Source organism: Carcharhinus amblyrhynchos, chromosome 7 (genome assembly GCF_965287045.1).
Source record: "Carcharhinus amblyrhynchos chromosome 7, sCarAmb.v2.hapA, whole genome shotgun sequence".
NCBI lineage: Eukaryota > Metazoa > Chordata > Chondrichthyes > Carcharhiniformes > Carcharhinidae > Carcharhinus > Carcharhinus amblyrhynchos.
Genome location: NC_137330.1, coordinates 9,651,056 through 9,674,828, shown reverse-complemented (window position 1 = coordinate 9,674,828; position 23,773 = coordinate 9,651,056). Strand labels below are relative to the sequence as shown.

At 41.6% G+C, this 23,773-nt stretch overlaps 2 protein-coding genes across 4 annotated transcripts in view; one reads left to right on the top strand and one right to left on the bottom strand.

The window, feature by feature from the left end:
* ppil4 (peptidylprolyl isomerase (cyclophilin)-like 4) overlaps window positions 1–16,324 on the bottom strand; it is a 47,133-nt gene extending 30,809 nt beyond the window's left edge. For both annotated transcript variants that reach the window (XM_080191931.1, XM_080191932.1), the window contains exons 1-5: window positions 16,193–16,324; window positions 13,041–13,108; window positions 9,515–9,579; window positions 5,927–6,044; window positions 2,727–2,869 (exon numbers count right to left, since the gene is read on the bottom strand). In XM_080191931.1, the coding sequence (XP_080048057.1) occupies window positions 2,727–2,869; window positions 5,927–6,044; window positions 9,515–9,579; window positions 13,041–13,108; window positions 16,193–16,262 (464 nt within the window). In that variant the 5' untranslated portion in view covers window positions 16,263–16,324. The remainder of the gene's footprint in view (window positions 1–2,726; window positions 2,870–5,926; window positions 6,045–9,514; window positions 9,580–13,040; window positions 13,109–16,192) is intronic.
* A 230-nt stretch (window positions 16,325–16,554) lies between these two features.
* Window positions 16,555–23,773, top strand: part of LOC145344790 (katanin p60 ATPase-containing subunit A1-like) — a 29,091-nt gene continuing 21,872 nt past the window's right edge. The window contains exon 1 of one of the 2 annotated variants that reach the window (XM_080191927.1): window positions 16,555–16,795. In XM_080191927.1, the coding sequence (XP_080048053.1) occupies window positions 16,786–16,795 (10 nt within the window). In that variant the 5' untranslated portion in view covers window positions 16,555–16,785. The remainder of the gene's footprint in view (window positions 16,796–23,773) is intronic. The other variant, XM_080191928.1, reaches the window with a different exon arrangement.

Here is a 23,773-nt window from a genome sequence, read left to right as displayed (position 1 = left end):
CATGGCCCATCAACATAACCCACACATCTCTGGTGTGGGAAGAAACCGCAACACTCAAAGGAAGCCATGCAGATACAAGGAGAATGTGCAAACTCCACACAGCCACCCAAGGAGGAATCAAGCCTTTGTCCCTGGTGCTGTGAGGCAGCAGTGCTAACCACTGTGCCACTGTACCATCCTACACAAATAAGAAACAGATTGCAAAGTGCAGGATTTTTTGAAGGATCACTGAGGACTACAGCAACTTTTGAATTCCCAGGATTAACATGGAGATCTGAACTAAGCATCAAAAATTCTTCCAGTATTTCCTATTCCCATGATCTCTCAGAGACTGATGGCTTAGTATTCTTTCCAAACCTGGGGAATGGTGAATTCTGGAACAATGCAAACTCATTTGTGAAATTAATTGGTTTTACACAACTTTGGCTTACCCATTTTTCCGAACTGCAGAACCAGCTCCACTATTCCAATAACATGAATTCAATATAAGATTACCTCCATAAAATAATACACATTAGTACATCCCTCACAGAGGTAAATACTCAATTCGAGGCAATCAAATGAGAAAAAACTTTTGTGAAGAACAGGGATATTCATAGAAACGAATCAAAAACTAAGGCTTTACATTTAGGTACAACTGACTTTTAAGTAGAAAATGACCCAAATTGACCGCAATGGACTGGGAGGAAGTGTTAATAGATAAAATTACAAATGAACAGTGAACAAAATGTATCACCTTGCATTTGTCTGGATTAAACTCCACCTGCCATTTATCCTCTGACACTATCAGCAAATCCAAATCTGCAGATGACACGAAGCTGGGTGGCACTCTGTGCTATGAGGAGGATTCTAAAAGGCTGCAGGGTGACTTGGACAGGCTGGCTGAGTGGGCAAATACTTGGCAAATGCAATATAACGTGGATAAAGGTAAAGTTATCCACTTTGGTGGCAAAAATAAGAAGGAAGATTATTATCTGAATGGTGGCTGATAAGAAAAAGGTGAAGTTCAATGTGACTTGGGTGACATGGTGGAACAGTCGCTGAAGGTCCAATTCTCTTTTAAGGACGCAGGTACAGCTGGCGGTGAGGAAAGCAAATGGCATGCTGGCTTTCATAGCAAGAGGATTTGAGTACAAGAGTAAGGATGTCTTGCTGAGGCCACATCTTGAGTATTATGTACAGTTTTGGTCTCCTTGTCTGAGGAAGGACATTGCTATTGAGGGAGTCCACCGAAGGTTCACCAGACTGATTCCTGGAATAGCAGAACTGATATATGAAGAGAGACTGGATCAACTGGGCTTGTACTCACTGGAATTTAGAAGATTGATAGGGGATCTCACGGAAACATAAAATCCTGATGGGACTGGACAGGCTAGATTTGGAATGTTCCCAATGCTGGGGAAGTCCAGAACTACAGGTCATTTTCTAAGAATAAGGGATAAGCCATTCAGGACTGAGATGAGGAATAATTTGTTCACTTAGAGTTATGAACCACCGGAATTCTTTACCACACAAAGCTGTTGGGGCCACTTTGTTAGATAAGTTCAAGAAGGAGCTGGAGGCAGCCCTTGTGACTAAAGAGATCAAGGGGTATGGAGAGAAAGCGGGAGTGGGATACTGAACATGCATGACCAGTCATGATCATATTGAATGATGGTGCAGGCTCGAAGGGCCAAATGGCCTACTCCTGCACCTATTTTCTATGTTTCTATATTTTATGTTTGGGTGATGGAACCATTAAGAACTAGATTTCTCTGGGAGTTGATTTCTGGTAAAGCACCTTGTTTCCAGTAAATGATCATGTGACCAAGTTGTCTGAGAGATAGACAATAGAAAAACAATCAATAAAAAGTTAATTAGAGGGGAATTAGATTGTGTACATAGTTTTGTTTCAGTTAGGCATTTTGGTTTGGAACAAGCTGGTTTGAGGGAGCATTTCTTCCATGCAGGATTCAGTTGCAATTGTGTGTGCTGGCTAAAAGGATTTTTAAAAATCTGGTTAATTGAAGGCCTCTGCAACAATGAGCTGGATTTCTGGAATGGGCAAATTGAGAAGAGAGAGGACGTTTATAGATACAAGGCTCCAGAGTTAACAGCTTCAGAACCTGGTGAGTTTCAACCCAAAGTGGCTACATGCTTCTGTTAAATGGGGAGTCCACAACCGTGGGACTTTGGAGGAGATTTGCCAAAGTTGAAGGCCCAAGAAATCTCAATCCTTATATAAATCTTTGAAACAATATTCAGGTTGTAGTTAATCTTCCAATATCTGGCAAGTACCTATCTAGCCTATTTTGTTTTAGGGGGCTACATCAAAAGGGTACAGAAGAAAATTTGAGTTAAGTAGTTTGATTTAGAGTACAAGCAACTGTATTTGTTGTACTTTCAACATCTTTAGCATATCCAATCAGTTAAGATAGACTGTAGTTGCAGGTATTTGTATCTGTGTCATAAAATTCTCTTATTTTAAACTGTGAACGTTGTGGCTTCACTCCTTTAGTAATTTTCTGGGATTTTGGATTTACAAATAAAAATTAAAAACATTAATCTCTACGAAGATTATAGCAACATTCACTTTAGCATTTTCTTTAAAATTTTAAATCTGCAGCAAATCTTTAAAAAAAACCTAGGTTCATTTTTACAGCGCAGTACAGGCCCTTCGGCCCTCGAGGTTCTGTCAATGCATTATTTGCTATACATTTCCATCTATATAATTTAGCAGCACAGACCTGATATCTTGATAGGGGCAGAAATCCTTGTCAACAAAGGCCTCGTTGATCTTCATAAGGACATCCATGCCTTCAGTCACCTCACCAAACACTGTATGTACACCATCAAGGTAATCCACATTTTCTCCTGCAGTGATCAGAAACTGGTGGGGTCAAGAAGGGGAAGGGGATGCAAGAGTAGGATGAGGAAGATGAAGGTGAGAAGAAATCAGTGAATTTGAAAAGTGAGATGACTCAACTTGTAAGATCTTCAACTTGTAAGACCAAGGCTGACTGATTCTAGAAGTACATTGTGCTAAATACAGACATAAGATGTATCATGATGTCATCCTGGACTGTGTTACTGAAAATCTCCTGCTTCCTGCCGAGGATGTACATCACAAAAGCAACTAATTCATGCTCTCACACTACCGTTTGAGAACATTGCCTTATAATCCACTAAACAAAGCAGTGGACCTCAGAAGATGATGCCTTATTCATTTGAATTCTGAAGACCCTATAAAACAAGCACCTTTTCTTCATCATCCTTGTGTTCTTCACACCTTGTTGGAGTCATACCGAAATAACACCAATTTGGCAGGAGGGGAATGCGGTTTGAAGAACTCCAAGGGAAGTTTTACAAAACACATTGCTTTGTGCATTAGCAAAATGTACCATAAGGTTTATTAAATGAACTGTGGACACTACATTGCTGCATTTGCAAGTGCTGTCAGTAGAAACTCAAAGTCTGGGGTCATGTACCAACTGACTCAAGAACAGTTTCTTCCCTGCTGCCAGCAGACTTTTGAATGGACCTACCTTGTATTATAAGTTCATAAGAACTTAAGTTGAGCTTTCTCTACACCCTAGCTATAACTGTAACAGTATATTCTGCACTCTCTTGTTTCCTTCTCTATGAAGGATATGTTTTGTCTGTATGGCATGCAAGAGACAATACTTTTCACTGTCTACTAATACACGTGACAAAAATAAATCGAGTGGCTGTGAAATTGGCTTTAACCAAACCCCTCTTTAGAAGTATTGGAATGCTAGCCATACTATTCGAGAGATTTTTGGGGTCGGACAGAGAGAGGATGTGTCCCCTTTTCTCTGTGCTCTGCCACTTTCTTTTCAGCTCACATTCAATCCTTGTCCCTGTGAGTGTGCTTTAGGACCTTTTTCCTGTGCCTACTACTCGGGGATGTGTCCCTCAACCTGACAGGGATGCATCCCTCCTGTTGTCAACTACAAGACAAGAATGATGAAAAGGAGCAGGTAGAGTTACTGTGATCATAGGAAAATGAAGAGAATCATAGAATACAATCCAAATATTAAACAAAATTCCAATTCCATCTGAAAATATTCTGAGCCCAGCATAAGGGATCTTGAGTTGATACACACTATCTGAACTAATGAGGCATGAGCAACTAACTAGACAACAAATTGGAGGGTTGTTAAACAGGTCTACACTGACAATCCCGTAAATAGTTGCAGCTTCAGTTCTCGATTGATTGTCCATGTGGGTTACACTAGTTTGATTGTCCATGTGAGTCACACTTAAAGAGTTCAAATGTATGTTAATCAAAAGCCAAATAGGTTGTCAAATTTAGTTAAGTTTATTTATTTGTCACAAGTAGGCTTACGTTAACACTGCAATGAAGTTACTGTGAAAATTTAAGGCTCATCTATAAGTGAGGTAATGTCCATAAACAGCATGTAAGCTACAACAGGCAGACAGGTTATTGGTTTACAGCCTTGTCTGACAGTTGGCAAGTTCTGACAATGTAACATTCTCTCGTGTTGCACTGACATGCCAGCCTAGATTATGTGTTTGAGTTCTGAGTGCTGTAGAGTCTTCTGACTCAAGGAGGTGAGGGTGCTACCAAACAAACAGCTAACATCACCAGCCCAACGTAGTCTCAGAGAAATACATTGATGCTGGAAGGCAGGATATAAATAAAGCGCAGATTTCTTGGCTGAACTCCAAGCGTGCTCACTCTGCCAAAAAGTAATATATTTCAGGCATCAATATGTACTTTTTGGTTGCAGTCTACATCATTTAACCTGGACCCAGCAAAGCAAAATATTAATGGCCTGTTGTGATGCTATTCATAGGTATCTGGAGACTTAAGACAGGGAAGTAGTGCAGCTAGAATGGAGCATGCCAGGGTGGATCTAACACACCAACCACTCCACAATCCAAGTTGTTCTGGGATGCTCATACATGGCTGTTTCAAATGCCAGACTGATGAATATAAGATTTGAATGTAGGTTTCATAATGTCAAGAAAATATGCAAATCATTGAGAAATTGGGATTATTATGATTTTGTAACAAATTTCATCTTCAGTCCTAACCCTTTAGGCTGGCTACTTTTTTTGGAAATGCAACCTTTCACTTAACCATTATGTCATAATCATAATTTTGCTAAATCACCTTTAAGCCTCAGTTCTTAAGCTCACATCAGAAACTAAGTACCTCAAAATGAGTGTTTTTGTATGGAACTATCCATTAGTCTTCATTCCAACTTACAGGTTGTTTATCACCACAATCCAGTCATAACTTAGGCTAAAGTTAAAGTATTTTTATTTTCTGCTCCCCAGTAATCACATAGCAGCATAACTGTTTGTGTATTGATTCATGCACAGATGTGCAAGTGACAGAGAGAACACAACAAATAAAAGTACAGTTAGGTAGTTAGGACTTAAAAAAGCTCATAGGAACCTCCCTGTCAACATCCCCTTTACAGACACTTCAATTTTACTCAAGAAAGTACGGGAAGTGCTCTGCCTTTCTTAATCATTGCTCACAAAGACAGTTAACCAGCTTACGTTACAAGCTTGTTCAACAACCAAGGTTGACATCAAAGTCTGACCAATCAATTCCTGTACTGGCTGTTAACCTTCATGGTTAGGTGGACAGGAAAGATAGATATATCAGCACTCAGCATAACAAAGCACAAGAACATATACATCAGTGAATCATCTTTATCTCCTTCTCATATACTTTCTTATAAAGTGACTAAACAAGAAATCAACAAAAAGGGAGCATTATAATGAGTTCAATTTACATTTAAAATTAGTTATTGACGAAAAGCATTTCCTCAACTGCTCCAATTTGTAAATTGAGAAATTATTCACTGAAAAATTAATAATTCTACAATACTAGATACACACATACCAATATGTGACACACATGAAAAACACAGGTGCTACAATCTACCTGAGATGCATGCTGATCACTGCCATTATTCACCATGGATACGGTTCCTTTCTTCTTGTGTTTAATACGAGGCACCTTTTCTGCCTCGAAAAATCTGGCCTGATCCCCATAGAGCTTACTGTGGAATAGGGAAAGAAAAATAGTTTACCACAATTGGCAAAATGATTTCCTGGTCAGCTGCATTCTGCAGTTCAGCAATTGGAAGCAGGTATTCCCAAGGACAGCATGTTCCCAGGAAAGAATCGGGGAGGATTCATCCAATCATATGCTTTTCTGATGCAGGCCAAGGAGAAACCATAAGCAAAAAAGACAATGGAACCAAGGAAATTTTCCAGCAAAAAAGTAATTTGTTACAGGAAATTTCCATTTGGGAAGCTAAACACACTATTAGGAAACTGAAGTAATGTATTGGACAGCTGCATTATAAATCATGCTACTGCCAGCAATATTAAATCCAGAATACTGAGAGGCCTAGATAGAGTGAACATAGAGAGGATGTTTCCACTAGTGGGAGAGACCACAACCTCAGAAAGAAGGGGTGCTCCTTTAAAACGGAGATGAGGAGGAATTTCTTCAGCCAGAGGGTGGTGAATCTGTGGAACTCATTGCCACGGAGGGCTGTGGAGGCCAGGTCACTTGAGTGTCCTTAAGACAGAGACAGATAGGTTTTTGATCACTAAGGGGATCAAGGGTTATGGGGGGAAGGCAGGAGAATGGGATGAGAATTTTATCAGCCATGATTAGACGGCAGAGCAGATTCAATGGGCCAAATGGCCTAATTCTGCTCCTAAATCTTATGGCCTTATGGAGGCAGAAAAAGGGATCAAAGGGTGAAACAGTCAAACGAAAGAAACATGAAGAATGTTAAAATGACTTACAGCAGAATAACGATCAGATAAAGTACAGCACCATGCAGATTTTAGTGAAGAGCCAATAGCACCAATTATGTAAATTTATTTTCATTTCTAATTTTTAAAAAGCCACACGTTTACAATGGAAATGTTCATTGATGTAACAAAGGTGGATTTTTAACTCTGTATTTAGTAGTTTGGTTGGAGTGACATTAATAATGGGATCATATTGTCATTGAGATGCTAGACATTTACTCAAAGAATATATTGATAAAATCTGTGATATAGAATACACTCAATGACTAACACTCTCGCCAGTCAAAAGGTTGTGCATTCAAGTCCCATTCCAGAAACTTGAGCACATGACCTAGGTTAGCACACCAGTATAATATTGAGGGAGCACTGCAGTATTGATGCTGCTCTTCTGGATGAGATACTAAACTAAGATTGTGTCTGCCCTCTCAAGTAGATGCAAAAGATCCCACGGTTCTTTTTCAAAGAGGTGCAGGGAAGTTCTCCTCAATGTTCAGATTGATACATTTTTTCAACCAATATCTCAAAGACAGATCAGACTGCTGTTAGAAGGACCTTATTACGTGTAAGTTAGCTACTGCATTTCCTACTTGTGCTAAGATTCAGACATTGGGTGGACAGAAATTCAATTTTCGACAGTTCACCTAATGCATAAATTTTGCAGGGCATTGTGGACTGTAGTCACATTTTGAATTAGAAAAATAATTCTGAATGATGGCTTTTTAAAAAATATGTATCATTCCCAGCATTCCAGTTACCTTCAAGCTTTGAGGTTTACATGAAGAACATCACCAAATTCTCATTAGTCTGGTGATGCGGCTATATAGGGCATTGGTGAGGCCGCAGCTGGAGTACTGTGTGCAGTTTTGGGCGCTGTACTTACGCAAGGATATTTTGGCCTTGGAGGGAGTGCAGAGGAGGTTTACTAGGCTGATGCCGGAGTTGAGGGGGTTGAGCTATGAGGAGAGGCTGAATAAACTAGGCTTGTACTCGTTAGAGTTTAGAAGAATGAGGGGAGATCTCATTGAGACGTATAAGATGATGAATGGGATGGATAGGATAGAGGTGGAGAGACTCTTCCCGCTCAGAAAGGACAGTAGGACTAGGGGGCACAGCCTCAAGATAAAGGGGGGGCGGTTTAGAACGGAGTTGAGGAAGAACTTCTTCACTCAAAGGGTGGTGAATCTCTGGGATTCTCTGCCCGTTGAAGTGGTGGAGGCTACCTCGCTAAATATTTTTAAGAAGCGGGTTGATGGGTTTTTGATAAGAGAGGGGATTAAGGGTTATGGGGAGAGGGCGGGAATGTGGACCTGAGCCACGACAGATCAGCCATGATCTTATTGAATGGCGGGGCAGGCTCGAGGGGCCAGATGGCCTATTCCTGCTCCTATTTCTTATGTTCTTATGTTCACATCTTGCTTGTATCTTTAGCTATGTTTGGCTCAGCCAGTTTCTTTAAGAAAAATTCAAGATATAGCTGATGCTTGAAATGTCAGATTTACTGCCCACTGCTCTCAGTTGCTCTTAGAAGGCCTTTGTGAGTTGCTAATCCAAATGATAATAGCGCTCTCCCTTTTGTAATCTACCTGCTTACCTTAAAATCCATGGTTATTTTTATTTAAAAAAAGTTTATCTTTATAAATAGCACATAATAATGTAACGGGAAAGCCAGCATTCAAATTATATAGTAACACAACAGCATCACATTAAATTCTGCAGTGTTATTTAATTGAAAGTGGACAATCAGATGGTAAGCTAGTTAGTGGTCTCAAATTGTAAGAAATAGAAGTTTTATATATTTACTGTGAATGGAGCATCAATGGTTTATTGATGTAACTGTGTGAATGGAGTATCGATGATTTATTGATACAACATTGATTGTTATGATGCGAGTCAATTGCTTTTGCCACGTATGGCAGGAGAAAAGTTGGATACCAGAGGTACGGAAGGATTAAAAGGGTTTTGTGTAGGACACAATTTTGTCCAGTACACAATTATACAGGTTCATAGAAGAAAGCAGATGGAAATAATAAAAAAGTCAGACAGAACTAACATCAACCAGTGTTAAAACTGCTCTACAGGATAAAGGCCCTCTAAATTATCACACAGTTGTGAAGTATTGCTTCCGTACTTAATAAATACACGTTTCTTTACACCGAAACAGCAGCTTGACAACTTTCTGTCTCACCACAGGTCGGCTTATGTTAACATGCAACGAAATTCCTGTGAAACTCCCTCAGCCCCCACACTCCAGCGCCTCTTCCCACACTCCAGTGCTTGTTTCGGTACATTGAGGAAGAATTTAGCATGGCCAATGCACCTAACTTGCAAATCTTTCGGACTGAGACAGGAAACCAGAGTACCCAGAGGAAACCCAAGCAGACACTGGGAGAACGTGCAGACTTCGCACAGGCAGTGACCCAAGATGGGAATCGAACCTGGATCCCTGAAGCAGCAGTGCTAACCACTGTTCCACCATGCCACTCTGTGTTTGGAGTTGGAATCAAATGTCATGTCCAAGGGGAAGTACGCTACCTGCAGTCAATCAGTGAGGATTGCAATTAAACTACTGAAATATTATTGGATTAGAACTGCAGAAAATGGGTGTAATTTAGCAGGATTTGAGCCAATGGCCTACTTAACAGCTTATTTAGAAATATATTCAGCAACTCCTGTTTAATTAAAATACTTAAACAGTACCAACCAAAAAATGGATTCTCCTCCACGACCACTTCCAGTTGGGTCACCAGTCTGTATAACAAAGTCCCTCTGTTACAAAACAACATGAATGAAAAGGGGCCAGATGTTTACAGTCAGTAATCATTAATCTTTTTCGATCAAAATTAAATGAAACTTCAATTCACATCTACATTTTCACCTACTGAATTTACTCCGGACACCAACATTTCACCTTTTCCTTTAACTTCTTGATTTTAAAACAAGCTATTTTGTGTCCACTCTTATGCATATTTTCTGATACTCTGCATCTGAGCATCCCAGAGGCAGCTGAATTAATTTTATTTATTTGATGAAGAAATCCATGTGCACTTAATAAGAAGTGAGCAAATGGAGGAAGCAGAATGGGTTGAAGGCAGTTGTTGGAAACATGAAGAGGAACTTGGGAGTTATGTTTGCTCTACAAGACGACCTGAATAATGGGCAATTTTGGCAGAGTGGCAAAAGGCTTGGTACACTTGATATGATCAAACCAGATGGACGGTAGCTGAACTAGTGCACGATGTACGCTCAAGTTTTCACCCCTTGTATTTAATTGGGCAAAAACAAAGGTCATATAGAAGGGAACAACCAGGATAATAACAAGGCCATTAAAAGAGGGCAAGGCAGTACTTGTGCAAAATCCCCTCTGTAGAGGTATTGTAGCAAATGGGCAGCTGTAGGTTAAGCAATTGGAAATTTAGAATTGTTTTAAGCAAGTTGGAGCAAGTGTTTTTTCAGGGTTGATTCAGGGAACAAAATTATATTGAAGGAGAGGTAGTGGGTGTGAGTGTCAAGGGATACAAGGAAGCAATCAATGTATACATAGACCTTCCTGTCCCAAGCAGGGTAATGGGTATCAAACTCCACCATCAGCTCACCACAATGTGTTTAACTCCAGCTGAAATGCTGTCCCACTTTTGAAAGTCCCCTTAAATGTAGTTTGCCAGATCTCCTTTGGCTGGCTCTGTCTTTATTTTCCATCTGGTGCATTCCATTCTACTGCCACTCTGGCAGATATATCTGAGTAGGGAAATATGTGTCCTGCCAATCTCAGTCATCGCTTCATCATGATGTCTCACAGGCACTTCTGATTAGATTTCTGTAGCACTTTTCCATTTGATACACATCTTATGTAGGCAATGCTGTTGAAAGGCTGCAATTTATTTCACACTTTTGCAATTCTCTTCAATGTCTCTCCAGCATAGGTTGCAGTTGTACTGCTTATGTTGATGGTGTTGAGTGCCCAGACTACATGAAGCCACTGGAAGACGGATGCTGCTTTGTTGATTCCTGTGCAGACATCAATCTCATGGGGAGATTATGCAGCCTCACCGCATTCCTGGGATGATGGAGTCCATGATGTCTGTGCTGGTCTTAATACAGCAGCTGGAGTCTTGGTATAAAGCTTTGAAGATATTTACATGCTTACATGGCAAAATGCCATACTGTCTTGCAATATACTAGAGTGGCTGCCAATGGATGTGATCAAAAGCCGTCTTAAACAATTAAGCTTTTGCTTTTTAGTTGGAGGAAGTGGTTGATGTCCTTGATGTTCTGTTGCCTGCTGGGAGGATCTTGTTGCTGACCAGCCATCACTGTCTTGGTCTTCTTGGAGCTGATGTACATCTGGGAGATGAAATATATGTCCTGCCAGTCTTGATCACTTCTTTGTCATGATATCTTACAGGCACTTCTGAGACTAACCTTGGCATTGCTACTTTCAAGACCGATAGTTATGTCACAGAATCATAGAAACCATTCAGTACAGAAAGAGGCCATTTGGCTCATCGAGTCTGCACCGACCACAATCCCACCTAGGCCCTACCCCCACATCCCTATCTACTTCACCCGCTAATCCCTCTAATCTACACATCTCAGGACACTAAGGGGAAATTTTAGCATGGCCAATCAACGTAACCTGCACATCTTTGACCTGTGGGAGGAAACCAAAGCACCTGGAGAAAACCCATGCAGACACGAGAAGAATGTGCAAACTCCACACAGACAGTCACACAAGCCAGGAATCGAACCCAGGTCCTTGGAGCTGTGAAGCAGCAGTGCTAACCACTGTGCTACCATGCCGCCTGTATGTCATGAAGCACGTGATTCTTTGGTCAGCAATTCTGTAAAGTTCACGTCCGTCAATTGGTGGTTTGCCAAGGAATGCCAAAGTCTAAACCATCATCATCTTCCTCATGATGAAATCAACCACCAAAAGGAAAAGAATTGGGACAGTATGCCATACTCCTGTGATGATGGAAGAAGTCCATGGTTCTCATGATGGTCTTGACACAGCAGCTTTGAAGGTCCTTGTGCATGAGTCGCAAAAACCCAGCCTGCAGGTGCGGCAGGTGGTCAGGAAGGCGAATGGGATGCTGGCCTTCATAGCGAGGGGGATTGAATATAAAAGTAGGGAGGTCTTGCTGCAGCTGTATAGGGCACTGGTGAGGCTGCAGCTGGAGTACTGTGTGCAGTTTTGGTCGCCGTACTTACGCAAGGATGTTCTGGCCTTGGAGGGAGTGCAGAGGAGGTTTACTAGGCTGATACCAGAGTTGAGGGGGTTGAACTATGAGGAGAGGCTGAATAAACTAGGCTTGTACTTGTTAGAGTTTAGAAGAATGGGGGGAGATCTCATTGAGACATATAAGATGATGAATGGGATGGATAGGATAGAGGTGGAGAGGCTCTTCCCGCTCAGAAAGGACAGTAGGACTAGAGGGCACAGCCTCAAGATAAAGGGGGGGAGGTTTAGAACAGAGTTGAGGAGGAACTTCTTCACTCAAAGGGTGGTGAATCTCTGGAATTCTCTGCCCATTGAGGTGGTGGAGGCTGCCTCGCTAAATATTTTTAAGACACGGGTTGATGGGTTTTTGATAAGCGAGGGGATTTATGGTTATGGGGAGAGGGCGGGAATGTGGAACTGAGCCACAACAGATCAGCCATAATCTTACTGAATGGCGGGGCAGGCTCGAAGGGCTAGATGGCCTACTCCTGCTCCTATTTCTTATGTTCTTATTATTATATCACAGTAGGATGTCATACTGTCTTGCAATATGCTAGAGCGAATGCCAAAACATGTCATCGAAAGCCTTCTTGAAGTTGACAGCATGTCACTACTGACAGTCTAGGCTCTGTCCTATAATGTTTCTAGTTTAATGGTCCGCCACCCTGAAAACCTGCCTGTTTTTCCACAAGGCTACCATATTTTTAAAAGTACAAAATGTTCTCTCCAAACACATACAACTAAAGATTTTAAATGTGACTAAGCGTTCTCCACAGTTCAAATGGACAGGGCATTTGTTACTTGCACCTATGTTTTGTTGTGAGGTTCACAAGGTTCAATAGCTTCACATACTGAAATCATAATATTGAAATGCCAATACATTGCCTACATCACACATCCTAAATCACAAAATAGCAGAGCAAACAATCTCTGAAGACTTTTTTTTTGCCCTTTTCTTTTTTGGGGAGCTTACAAGATATAACAGTGTTAAAAATGCTTGGAAACTCACCTGTACACTGTGGATGAGACAGTAGTTGTAATACTTGATCTTGCAAAGCTTCAGAAAATTCAAACAGGCTATAAACAAAAAAGACATTGTATGTAAACCATAACTCCCAAAGTTATTTCAGATTAAGTAGGACACAGCGTAAGATTATTATTGCTGCTTCAGCATTTTTCTTTTTATTGTGGTTGTTCTTTCATTCAAGCAATTCAGTTATCTGGTTTCCCTCCCCTCCTTGTTTTCAAAAGCCTCCTCAAAAATCTTCTGTGATTTTGCTTTGTCCAAACCCGCTTTTCTTGCTTTGTGTTGACCTTTCTTCCTCCCCTCCACTGCGACATGTTCCCATGTAAGCAGTGCTACAGAAATCTGAGCAGCTAAGTTTTTTTACTGCATTATTAAGTTTCAAGGGAAAAAAATATAAAAGTAGGGAGGTCTTGCTGCAACTGTACAGGGCACTGGTGAGGCCGCAGCTGGAGTACTGTGCGCAGTTTTGGTCTCCGCACTTACGCAAGGATATTTTGGCCTTGGAGGGAGTGCAGAGGAGGTTCACTAGGCTGATACCGGAGTTGAGCTACAGGGAGAGGCTGAATAAACTAGGCTTGTACTCGTCAGAGTTTAGAAGGATGAGGGGAGATCTCATTGAGACGTACAAGATGATGAATGGGATGGATAGGATAAAGGTGGAGAGGCTCTTCCTGCTCAGAAAGGACAGTAGGACTAGAGGGCACAGCGTCAAGATAAGGGGGGGGGGCAGTTTAGAACGGAGTTGAGGAGTAAGGGTGGTGAATCTCTGGAATTCTCTGCCCATTGAAGTGGTGAAGGCTGCCTCGCTAAATATATTTAAGATGCGGGTAGATAGGTTTTTGGTAGGCAAGGGGATTAAGGGTTATGGGGAGAAGGCGGGAAAGTGGAACTGAGCCACTTCAGATCAGCCATGATCTTATTGAATGGCGGGGCAGGCTCGAAGGGCTAGATAGCCTACTCCTGCTCCTATTTCTTAAGTTTCTTATGTAAGATGTCTTCAAGAACAGCTTTAAACATGATCAGTAGTATAAAATTATTTGAAGCAGAATCTCACTTTCTTATCTGGGAGTCAGAATGTTGAGTTTAATTCCCACTCCAGAGACTGGAATACAAATTCCAGACCAACAATGCAGCACTGAGGAATTGCTGCGCTGTTACTAGTGCCATTTAGTAGACATCAAACCCCAGTGCTCTACGAATTACGAGTAAGCCATTCAGCCCCTTGAGACTGCTCTGCCGTTCGATAAGATCTTGGCTGATTTGATTGCAGCCTTTGTGGTCTCAACTCCACTATCCTGCCCATCACGACCACACTCCCCCCAGTCACCTGTCCCATTCGCTTTGGCTCCCTTGTCAGTCAAGAATCTACTTAGCTCTGCCTTAAGAATATTCAATGATCCTGCCTTCACCACGCTCACTGGAAAAGGAACTTTCATTGACTCACAACTTATAGTGAAAAAGATACTCCTATCTTGAGACCTTACATTTTTAAACTGTATCCCCTAGTTCTAGTCACTCTAGTCACTGTCAAGTCCCCGCAGGATTTTGTGTGCTTTGATAAGATCACCCCTCACTCTTAAAACCTCCTCTGGACACAGACCTAACCTTTCCTTATTAGGTCATAGAATCATAGAACTTTACAGTGCAGAAAGAGGCCCTTCGGCCCATCAAGTCTGCACAGAATACATAAGAAATAGGAACAGGAGTAGGCTATCTAGCCCTTCGACCCTGCCCTGCCGTTCAATAAGATCATGGCTGATCTGAAGTGGCTCAGTTCCACTTTCCCGCTTTCTCCCCATAACCCTTAATCCCCTTGCCTACCAAAAACCTATTTACCCACGTCTTAAATATATTTAGCGAGGTAGCCTCCACCACTCAACGGGCAGAGAATTCCAGAGATTCACCACCCTTTGAGCGAAGAAGTTCCTCCTCAACTCTGTTCTAAACTGCACCCCCCCCTCTTATCTTGAGGCTGTGCCCTCTAGTCCTACTGTCCTTTCTGAGCGGGAAGAACCTCTCCACCTCTACCCTATCCATCCCTTTCATCATCTTATACGTCTCAATAAGATCCCCAATACAATCCCATCCAGGCCCTACCCCCATATCCCTACATATTATACCCACTAATCCCTCTAACCTACACATCTCTGGACACTAAGCAGCAATTTCTTAGTATGGGCAATCAACTTAACCCGCACATCTTTGGTCTGTGGGAGGAAACAAACCGGAGTACCTGGAGGAAACCCACATAGACATGAGGAGAACGTGCAAACTCCACACAGACAGTGACCCAAGCTGGGAATCGAACCTAGGACCCTGGAGCTGTGAAGTAGCAGTGCTAACCACTGTGCCTACTGTGACGTGATAACTGTCCCATTCCAGCTGTGAATCTTCTTTGAACTGCTTCTCATACAATTATGTCCCTTCTTATATACGTAGACTAAAACTGAAAACACTGCTCTAGATGTGGTGTCATAAACACCGTGAAATACTGTAGAAAAACATCTATTTTACGTTCAATTCCCCTTACAATAAACACCAACTTTCCATTTGCTATACGTGCATTTTGTGATTCATGTGTCAAGACACCTAGTTCTCTAAGCGTTTCAAGCGTTCTGCAATCTTTATCCATTTAAATAACATACTTTTTTTTAATTCTTCATGTCAAAGTCAACAAGTTCATATTTTACCACGTTACACTCCATCTACCAATTGTTCAGCCCTCTCACTTAGTCCATCTATATCCTTTGCAGACTCCTTATGCCCCCTTTGCAACTTACTCTCCTACCCTTTTTTTGTGTCAGCCCCATCATCCAAAATCATTCATTGATATAGATAGCCTTTTATTTATCTATACTCATACTTATCTCAACTATCACCAAAACAGATTGTAGGATGAGCTGTTTATAAAATTGCTCCAGAAGTTCAAGAAGTATTTCATTGGCTGTAAAGTGCTTTGGGACATCCTGAGTCGTGAAAAGTGCAATAGAAATGAAAAACTCTCTTATTAGACAGTTGAGAAAATATTTCTTCCCCTCCCTGCCTTCGCATAACTGTTTTGCAGATATGTGTATGAACCTAACTATAAACGAAGAAATTTACACTCAGAACTGGTTTCCTGAGTTACTACTGACCCCTAGGCCTCTCCTCCGTGTACAAATCGATCACCAAGTCACCCAGCGTCGTTTCTAACAGCACCGCCATTTTCTCTTCAGCATTACTCAAAATGGCCGCCAGGTGAATCGCGTCACCTGACGTCGAATCCTGACTGAACTCGAGCGGTAGAAGACGCGACCCTGACCTGCTCCCCACTTCTGCGCCTGCGCTTCCAACTCCGGACCCGGCTCCCGCGCCTGCGCTCCCCCTCACGGACCCGGCTTCCGCGCCTGCGCTCGCAGTCACAGACCCAGCCCCCCTCCGCGCCTGCGCTCCCACCTCCGGATCCGGTTCCCGTGCCTGCGTTCGCAGTCACAGACCCAGCCCCCTCCGCGTCTACGCTCCCACCTCCGGATCCGGCTCCCGCGCCTGCGCTCCCACTCACGGACCCGGTCCTCCCCCTCGCCTGCGCTCGCAGTCATAGTCCCTACCTCGCACCCCCATCCTACCCCGCGCCTGCGCCCCTCGCCTTAGCTCCCGTGCCGCCTCCAGAAGCTTCTAACGGCTGATCGCGCCGGATCGGCTAGTTGGTTCCGCGGCACCGTGTTCGGCCGCAGCAGGTATCTCGTATATGCCGCGGGGTAAGATTAGCTGCATTATATAAAATAAATGCTTTCGTGTGTGACCTCGGAAAAGTTAGTCAAATTCAGCAACCTCGCGCCCTTTCTTCCAACTCCTCCCCCCGCCCCCCCACACCGCCAGCCTCTCACAACTTGTACGTTTTTTCTCTATGCCCTGTAACATTACATTTATTTAACTATCTGCAGTGTATATTTTTTAATGGGGTAAGAGAGGGAAGGTGGAATTCTCCATTTCTTGCTTGAGGACTGTGGGCATCTCCAGTATTTACTCCAAACAAAAGACAAGCAGATCAGTTCCCCTATGACAAACTTTTCTTTGTCACTGACTCAGTCCCTTGCTGGCATCCATTCTAACATAGTTGTTCCTGATAAGGTGAGGCAGATGTACAAAATGCATGAAAACACCTGGCAGGTCAGCCAGCATCTCAAAAGAGAGAGAGAGAAAAAAACAAGAGTTAACATTCCATAAATATAAGCAAATTAAGTTTTAAGTTTATTTATTTATTGTCACAAGTAGGCTTGCATTAATACTGCAATGGAGTTACTTTGAAAATCTCCGAGTCAGCACACACTCCGGTGCCTGTTCGGGTACGTGGAGGGAATGTTTAGCACGGCCAGTGCACCTAACCAGCGTGTCTTTCAGACTGTGGAAGGAAACCGGAGCACCTGGAGGAAACCCGTGCAGACTCCACACAGACAATGAATCAATCTGGGTCCCTGGTGACATGAGGCAGAAGTGCTGACCACTGTGTCAGTGTGCCGCGGATGCTGGAATCTGAAACAAAAGCAGAAAACGCTGGAAAATCCCAGCAGGTCTGATTAGCACCTGTGGAGAGAGAACAGAGCTAATGTTTGGAGCCTGAATGACCTTCGTCAAAACTCAATCTTCCTGACCTTTCATCAGAAAGTCTCACAGAGTAATAACAGGATGACAAAGGTCTGTGGCTGTCTCACTAAGGAAGGTAACATTGAATAGTGGGGAAGAAGCAGAAAAAAGTATTACAGAAATGAGAGATGAACAAGGCATTGACTGTGTGTGGTAAAAGAAGTGTTGTGAAGCTGCCAGTTATTGATGCAACAGTGGCTGTTGTTGGAAAGCATGGTCGGTGCAGACAAGTGTTTGAGAATCACAACCTACATGATTCTATATGGGTTTAAGTGGGAGTTCAGGTGTTTCTAATGTGTCAGTGTGGACTCAGTGGGCCTCTTCTACACCATGATTCTAGGAGAAAAGGTGTACAGATAGGATTGAAGCAAATGAGAAAACTCAGCTCCCTTTCCCCTGAATCCTTTATCCCTTGACCTGTCAAGGCACTTCGAAAGATTAGTTATGGCACACATCAACACCGGTTACCCAGACTGTCTTCGTCTATTACAATTTGCCTATCGCCACAGCAGACACCATCTCCTCGGCCATATACTCAACCCTGGAACATCTGGATAACAAGGACGCTTATATTAGACTCCTATTTGTTGACTACAGCTCAGCCTTCAAAACCATTATTCCAACAAAACTTATCTCCAAAATCCATGGCCTAGGGCTTTGAGACTGGATCTTTGACTTTTTAACCCACAGACTGCAATTAGTAAAGACAGGTAACAACACTTGAATGATTATCCTCAACATCGGTGCCCCACAAAGCTGTGTCCTCAGCCCCTTACTATAGTCCTTACGCACTTATGACTGTGTGGCCAAATTCTGCTCCGACTCCCGTTTTCAAGTTTGCTGATGACAACACCGTAATGGATTGAATCACAAATCATCGACGAGATGGAGTACAGAAGGGAGTAAGAGAACCTACTGAATGGCGCGATGACAATAATCTCTCCCTCAGTGTCAGTAAAAAGGGGGCTAGCCATCGACTACAGGAAGCATAGAGGAAGACATGCCCCTGTCTGCGTCAGTGGGGATGAAGTGGAAATGGTCAAGAGCTTCAAGTTTCTCGGTGTTCTGATCACCGACAACCTGCCCTGGTCTCTCCACGCCAACACAATTAACAAAGCCCACCAATGCCTCTACTTTCTCAGGAGGCTAAGGAAATTCATATCTACTATGACTCACCAATTTTTACAGATGCACCATAGAACGCATCTTTTTTGGATGTATCAGCTTGGTATGGCTTCTCTGGCAAAGACAGCAAGAAAGTACAAAGAGTTCTGAACGTGGGCCAGTTTATCACGTAAACCAGCCTCCTATCCATTGATTCCATCTACACTTTCAACTGTCTTGACAAAGCAGCCAGCATAATTAAGGATCCCGTGCACCCTGGACATACTTTCTTCCACCTTCTTTCGTCTGGAAAAAGATACAAAAGTCTGAAAACTCATACCAACAGGCTCAGGAACAGCTTCTTCCCCGCTGCCATCAGATTTTTGACCCCGCTGCCATCAGACTTTTGAATGGTCATATCATATAAGTTGATCTTTCTCTTCACCCTGTTTGTAACTGCCACATTCTATCTGACACCTTACCCTTTTCTTCTCCCCATGTACTCTATGAATGGTATGTTTTGACTGTATAGCGCACAAGAAATAATATTTTTCACTGTATCCCAATATATGACAATAATAAATTATTTATTATTAATAATAATTATTATTGTTATTTATCCAACTCCACTTTAAATACATGAATGTATCCATACATGTATCTTTGTTTGTGGAGATTCGGTGGTTTGTGTTTTCAGGCAGTGAGGTACATTGAGAGCAAAGAGATGGTAAGAAAGTTTAAACCAGTTTTAATGGAGTGAATAGAAGTGTGCAACTGGCAGAGACCGACAACACCAAAGCTGGGGCTGAGGTGCGAAGGAGTTTTAAGATTGTAAGAATAGGGTCTGGGCAAAGAAAGTGTGTGCCAAATGCCGAATAAGATTAGTCTGAATCAGTGTGATGTCCTGGTTCAGAAATGAACCAAACCAAGGAACGATAGTGTAAAGGTTAATGAATACACTTACAGTGGAGTTGGAGGTGTCTTTATAAAATTAGAAAAGTACATAAATTATTGAACATATTCCTGTTGAAATTTTGATGATTTAATGGTTGAAAATGATGTGAAGGAAGAAATTTACATATGAGGAAATCAACTGTAAGACATTTGCATAGAACAGCGTAATTTGCGTATAGGAACATTAGTAGACCATTTGGTTCCTTGAGCATGATCTGCCGTTCGGTGAGATTATGGCTTATTCAGTGATTGTATAATGAAGTCTGGCATAATTCAATGGTTCTCAAATACCTTTGGTTGAAGGATCTATTATCAAATGGATTAGTAATCATGACTTCTCCACTATATAAATTATAAAATTGTATATCATTATAAAAGTGTATGTGTGAGGAATGTTTTAGTAATGTTTTAAAGAAATCAGTATTTATTTTGAGCTATCATGTCATTTGTGGGGCTTTGAAATGTGCAAATTGGCTTTTACATAGTTAAAAGTAGTTTGGTAAAGTGCCTTGTAGAGTATTGAGGACATGTGGAACATTATATAAATGCAGGTTCTTTCTTCATAATATTGTTGGTAGATTTGCTATGGAAGTACATGATGTGCTGTTGTAGAGGACAGTGGATTCTGTTGAGGTGGATTTGTTGTCCTTTAATGCAGCAAGGTAGTAAATGTGACCTCAGATCATAATGATTATTTGATTGGGAAACTTTACAGTTTACAACATCAATCTTGACTTTGTAACTAGTTTTTCCCATCATTCTTTCAAGACTATATGGATTAGTGAAGAAGTGTGATGCCTGTCATGCTGATTTACTTATTTTGATATGTACCTAGCGTTACTCAAGGTGAGTCAGCGAATATGCTGTCCAGTAAATATGAGAGTATTACATTGTGCAATGCACAAGCATTATTATGAGGATATCTGCTTTATTTCTGTAACAACTTGGTATTTATAATGTTTTAAGTGTTTTTAAAGCTCATTGAAACCTAACCAAAAAAAGCTAGACAGTGAAACATATATGGTAATTCATGGATTGTGTAGGTGTAGTTGGCATTTATTGCCCGTGTTGATTTTCTTTCTCGAACTGCTGCAGCCCATGTATTACAAGGGTTCACTTAAAGATTGGCCAAGTGTGGCCATTAATTGCGAGAGAGAAAAGAGATGGAGGGATTGAGGGAGGGAGTTCAAGACAGAGACCTGGATGGCAGTTACATAAACTAGACTTGCATTTTCTTGAGTTTAATTGAAGGGTGATTAAGTTCATATCTAAAGGATAGATACAGGGAAATTATTTTTTCAGGTGAGGGAACCCAAGGCAAAAGGATACTATCTCTTAATGTTGGTGCTGGGATATTCTGTGTGAAATCAGGAAATACTACTTCGTTTAAGGACATTACGTTAGTGGAAATCAGAAATTCTCTCTCCGAAGAAGTTGTGTCAATTGAAATGTTCAAAATGGAAATTTAAGGGATATGAATTAAATGTATCCAGTGTGAACTCAATGGGGAAGTGGCAGGACAGTGGGGATATTTAAGCTCTCTGAGCTGGCAAGGACACTGTGGGCTGAATGACCTCCTTCTGTACTGAAATGACACAAATTGCTGTTCGACAGACCTAATTTCTGTAACCGTTCAGCCCATCTCGGTACCATGTTCTTTAGCTTCTACACTCCTTTAGAAATGTATCTTTTATATTGCCTTAGCTTGTTCTTCCTACTTCACACTTTTCTGTGTTTGTTTTTATCTTTAATGTATCTGTCTGTTCCACTAGCTAGTCTGTATCCTCTTTTAAATTTATCACTATCCTGCTCGCAGTTCACAATACTTGTACTCATAGCTGAATTTTATTTTCATAGCTATGTACAGCAATACTTTGTTTGCTGACTTATAGCCTCAGACCCTCCATGGATTGTCACCTTGACATAATCGAGAGGTTTGTGTATTCCAACTCTTTTGACTGACACCAGGAGTTTCTTGCTCCTAATAGGGCTATCCAAGGTGGCAAAGTCAGGAGGAAAATGCTGTCCAGAACAATAGAATAGGTGACAGAAAATTGTGCATGTCCACAGCTGCAAAGCTGAAGGAAAGCTGCAGTGGAAAGCTAGTCCCAATCATTGTAATTCAACAAGAAGTCTGACAACACCAGGTTTAAGTCCAGCTGATTTATTTGATAGTAAACTCACTAGCTTTCGGGTTTGTCCCTTCATCAGGTGGTTGGACTTAAACCTGGTGTTGACTTTTTACTGTGTTTACCCCAGTCCAACGCCAGCATATCCACATCATTGTAATTCAACACATTAATGAAATCTGACCACTAACCTGTTGCGATCCTGTGGACAATAATGATGCCCAACGTTTCCATATCATTACAAAGTCAGACTTGCAGGCATCTGCTGGAGTTTGTTCACAAATTCCTGCAACAAAATAGAATTGACGAATAGGGAGTGTGAACCTGCAAATCCCTAGCCAAGAATCTATGCGCGGGCAACAGATACATGGATGTCATTAGATACCTGTGTTGGGACAGAGGTTCCTTACAAAATTGTAAAATTAAGTGGAGTGAAAACTGTTAGGTGGCTCCTGATGTGTTCTGTTTTCTCAGCTCTCAATTAGCTAATGAGGTAGGACAAAAAAAAGTGCTTCAAAGACAGTGAAGTGCAGAAGTATCTGCATTGATGGCTGGGAGAAGCTTGATATGTCATTCAAAATGGTAACAATTTGCCCAGCAGGTAGCATCGCACTTTTGAATCCCAACATCTTAATGATGAGGCAGAGTAGCAGCAGAGAAGGAAAGAAAAGAAAGGAAATCCTGCAATCCGGCTCATACTATCTTGTCAAGAATCGGCCTGTTCAGTCACATGAAGATCTTGACAAAAACTCATGAACCTTGGGAGACAACATACTTGAATCTAGGGACAGCTGACAACTGTGGTTTTATGATGGAGTTTAGGTCTTTAGGCAAAATTTTATGGGTGCATTTCAAATGAGAATTGGGAAAGTTTATGTTGAACTAAAAACAATTTTTTGTATGCTATTTAGAAGGAGCAGGTAATTGCACGCTCTCATTCAAGTCCTCCCTCAGCCGCCGCAGACTGCACAACTCATGGCCAAATCCCATAGATCTTCCTACCCTCAACCCTATCACTATATTTCTCTTTCTCGTGCATGTTCTAGTTTTTATGTGGCCTGACCCCCGTCATGCAAGATACCTACTTTATTCCTATCTTATTACTTCTTGGCTGTCATTGTTCTGTGTATCTTGATCCTTGTCATAGATATGACACAGAAATTTATATAGAATCTAAGGGACAGGGGCAGACCATTTAGTCCAAACAGTCAATGCGAGCATTTATGATCACAAACTTCCTTCTGCCCCACTTCACTTGACTCAGTTGGCATATCTTTCTGTTTCTCCCTCTTGTGTTTATTTATTTTTCCCTTAAAGGCATCTATGCTATTTGCCTTAATTACTCCTCGCGACAGTGAATTACACCTAACTACATTCTGGTAAAGAGATTTCTCCTGTTACACGTTGTTTGTTATGGTCTATCTTATATTTATGACAATTTGCGTATAACCAGAAAATAGCATGTGTGACAATCCCATAGCTACAGACAGCAACGTGGGATAGGTGATAGAGGGAAAAAATGACTAACATAATGCAATATAATAAAAACAAAATAATGTGGATGCTGGAAATGTAAAATAAATCAGAAAATACTGGACAAACTCAGATCTGGCAGCATCTACAATCTGTGGAGAGAGAAACAGTTAATGTTTCATGTCCATGTGACTCTTCAGAGCTATTTTGTACGCAGATAGAAAATGTACAATGAAAAATGTAACAATCAAGAAAAAGAATAAAACCGAGAAGGAGAATGGTAAATTCAGAAAACAGTCACTGAAACAAAATGCATGAGTACAGTGCCTTTCTGCATCAAAACTTTGCAATGTTTCACTCAGTAATTTAGTTTCGAGGACCAATGGTCTTTTGTTAGGCCCACAAATAGAAAGTGGTAAATTACCAATTAAT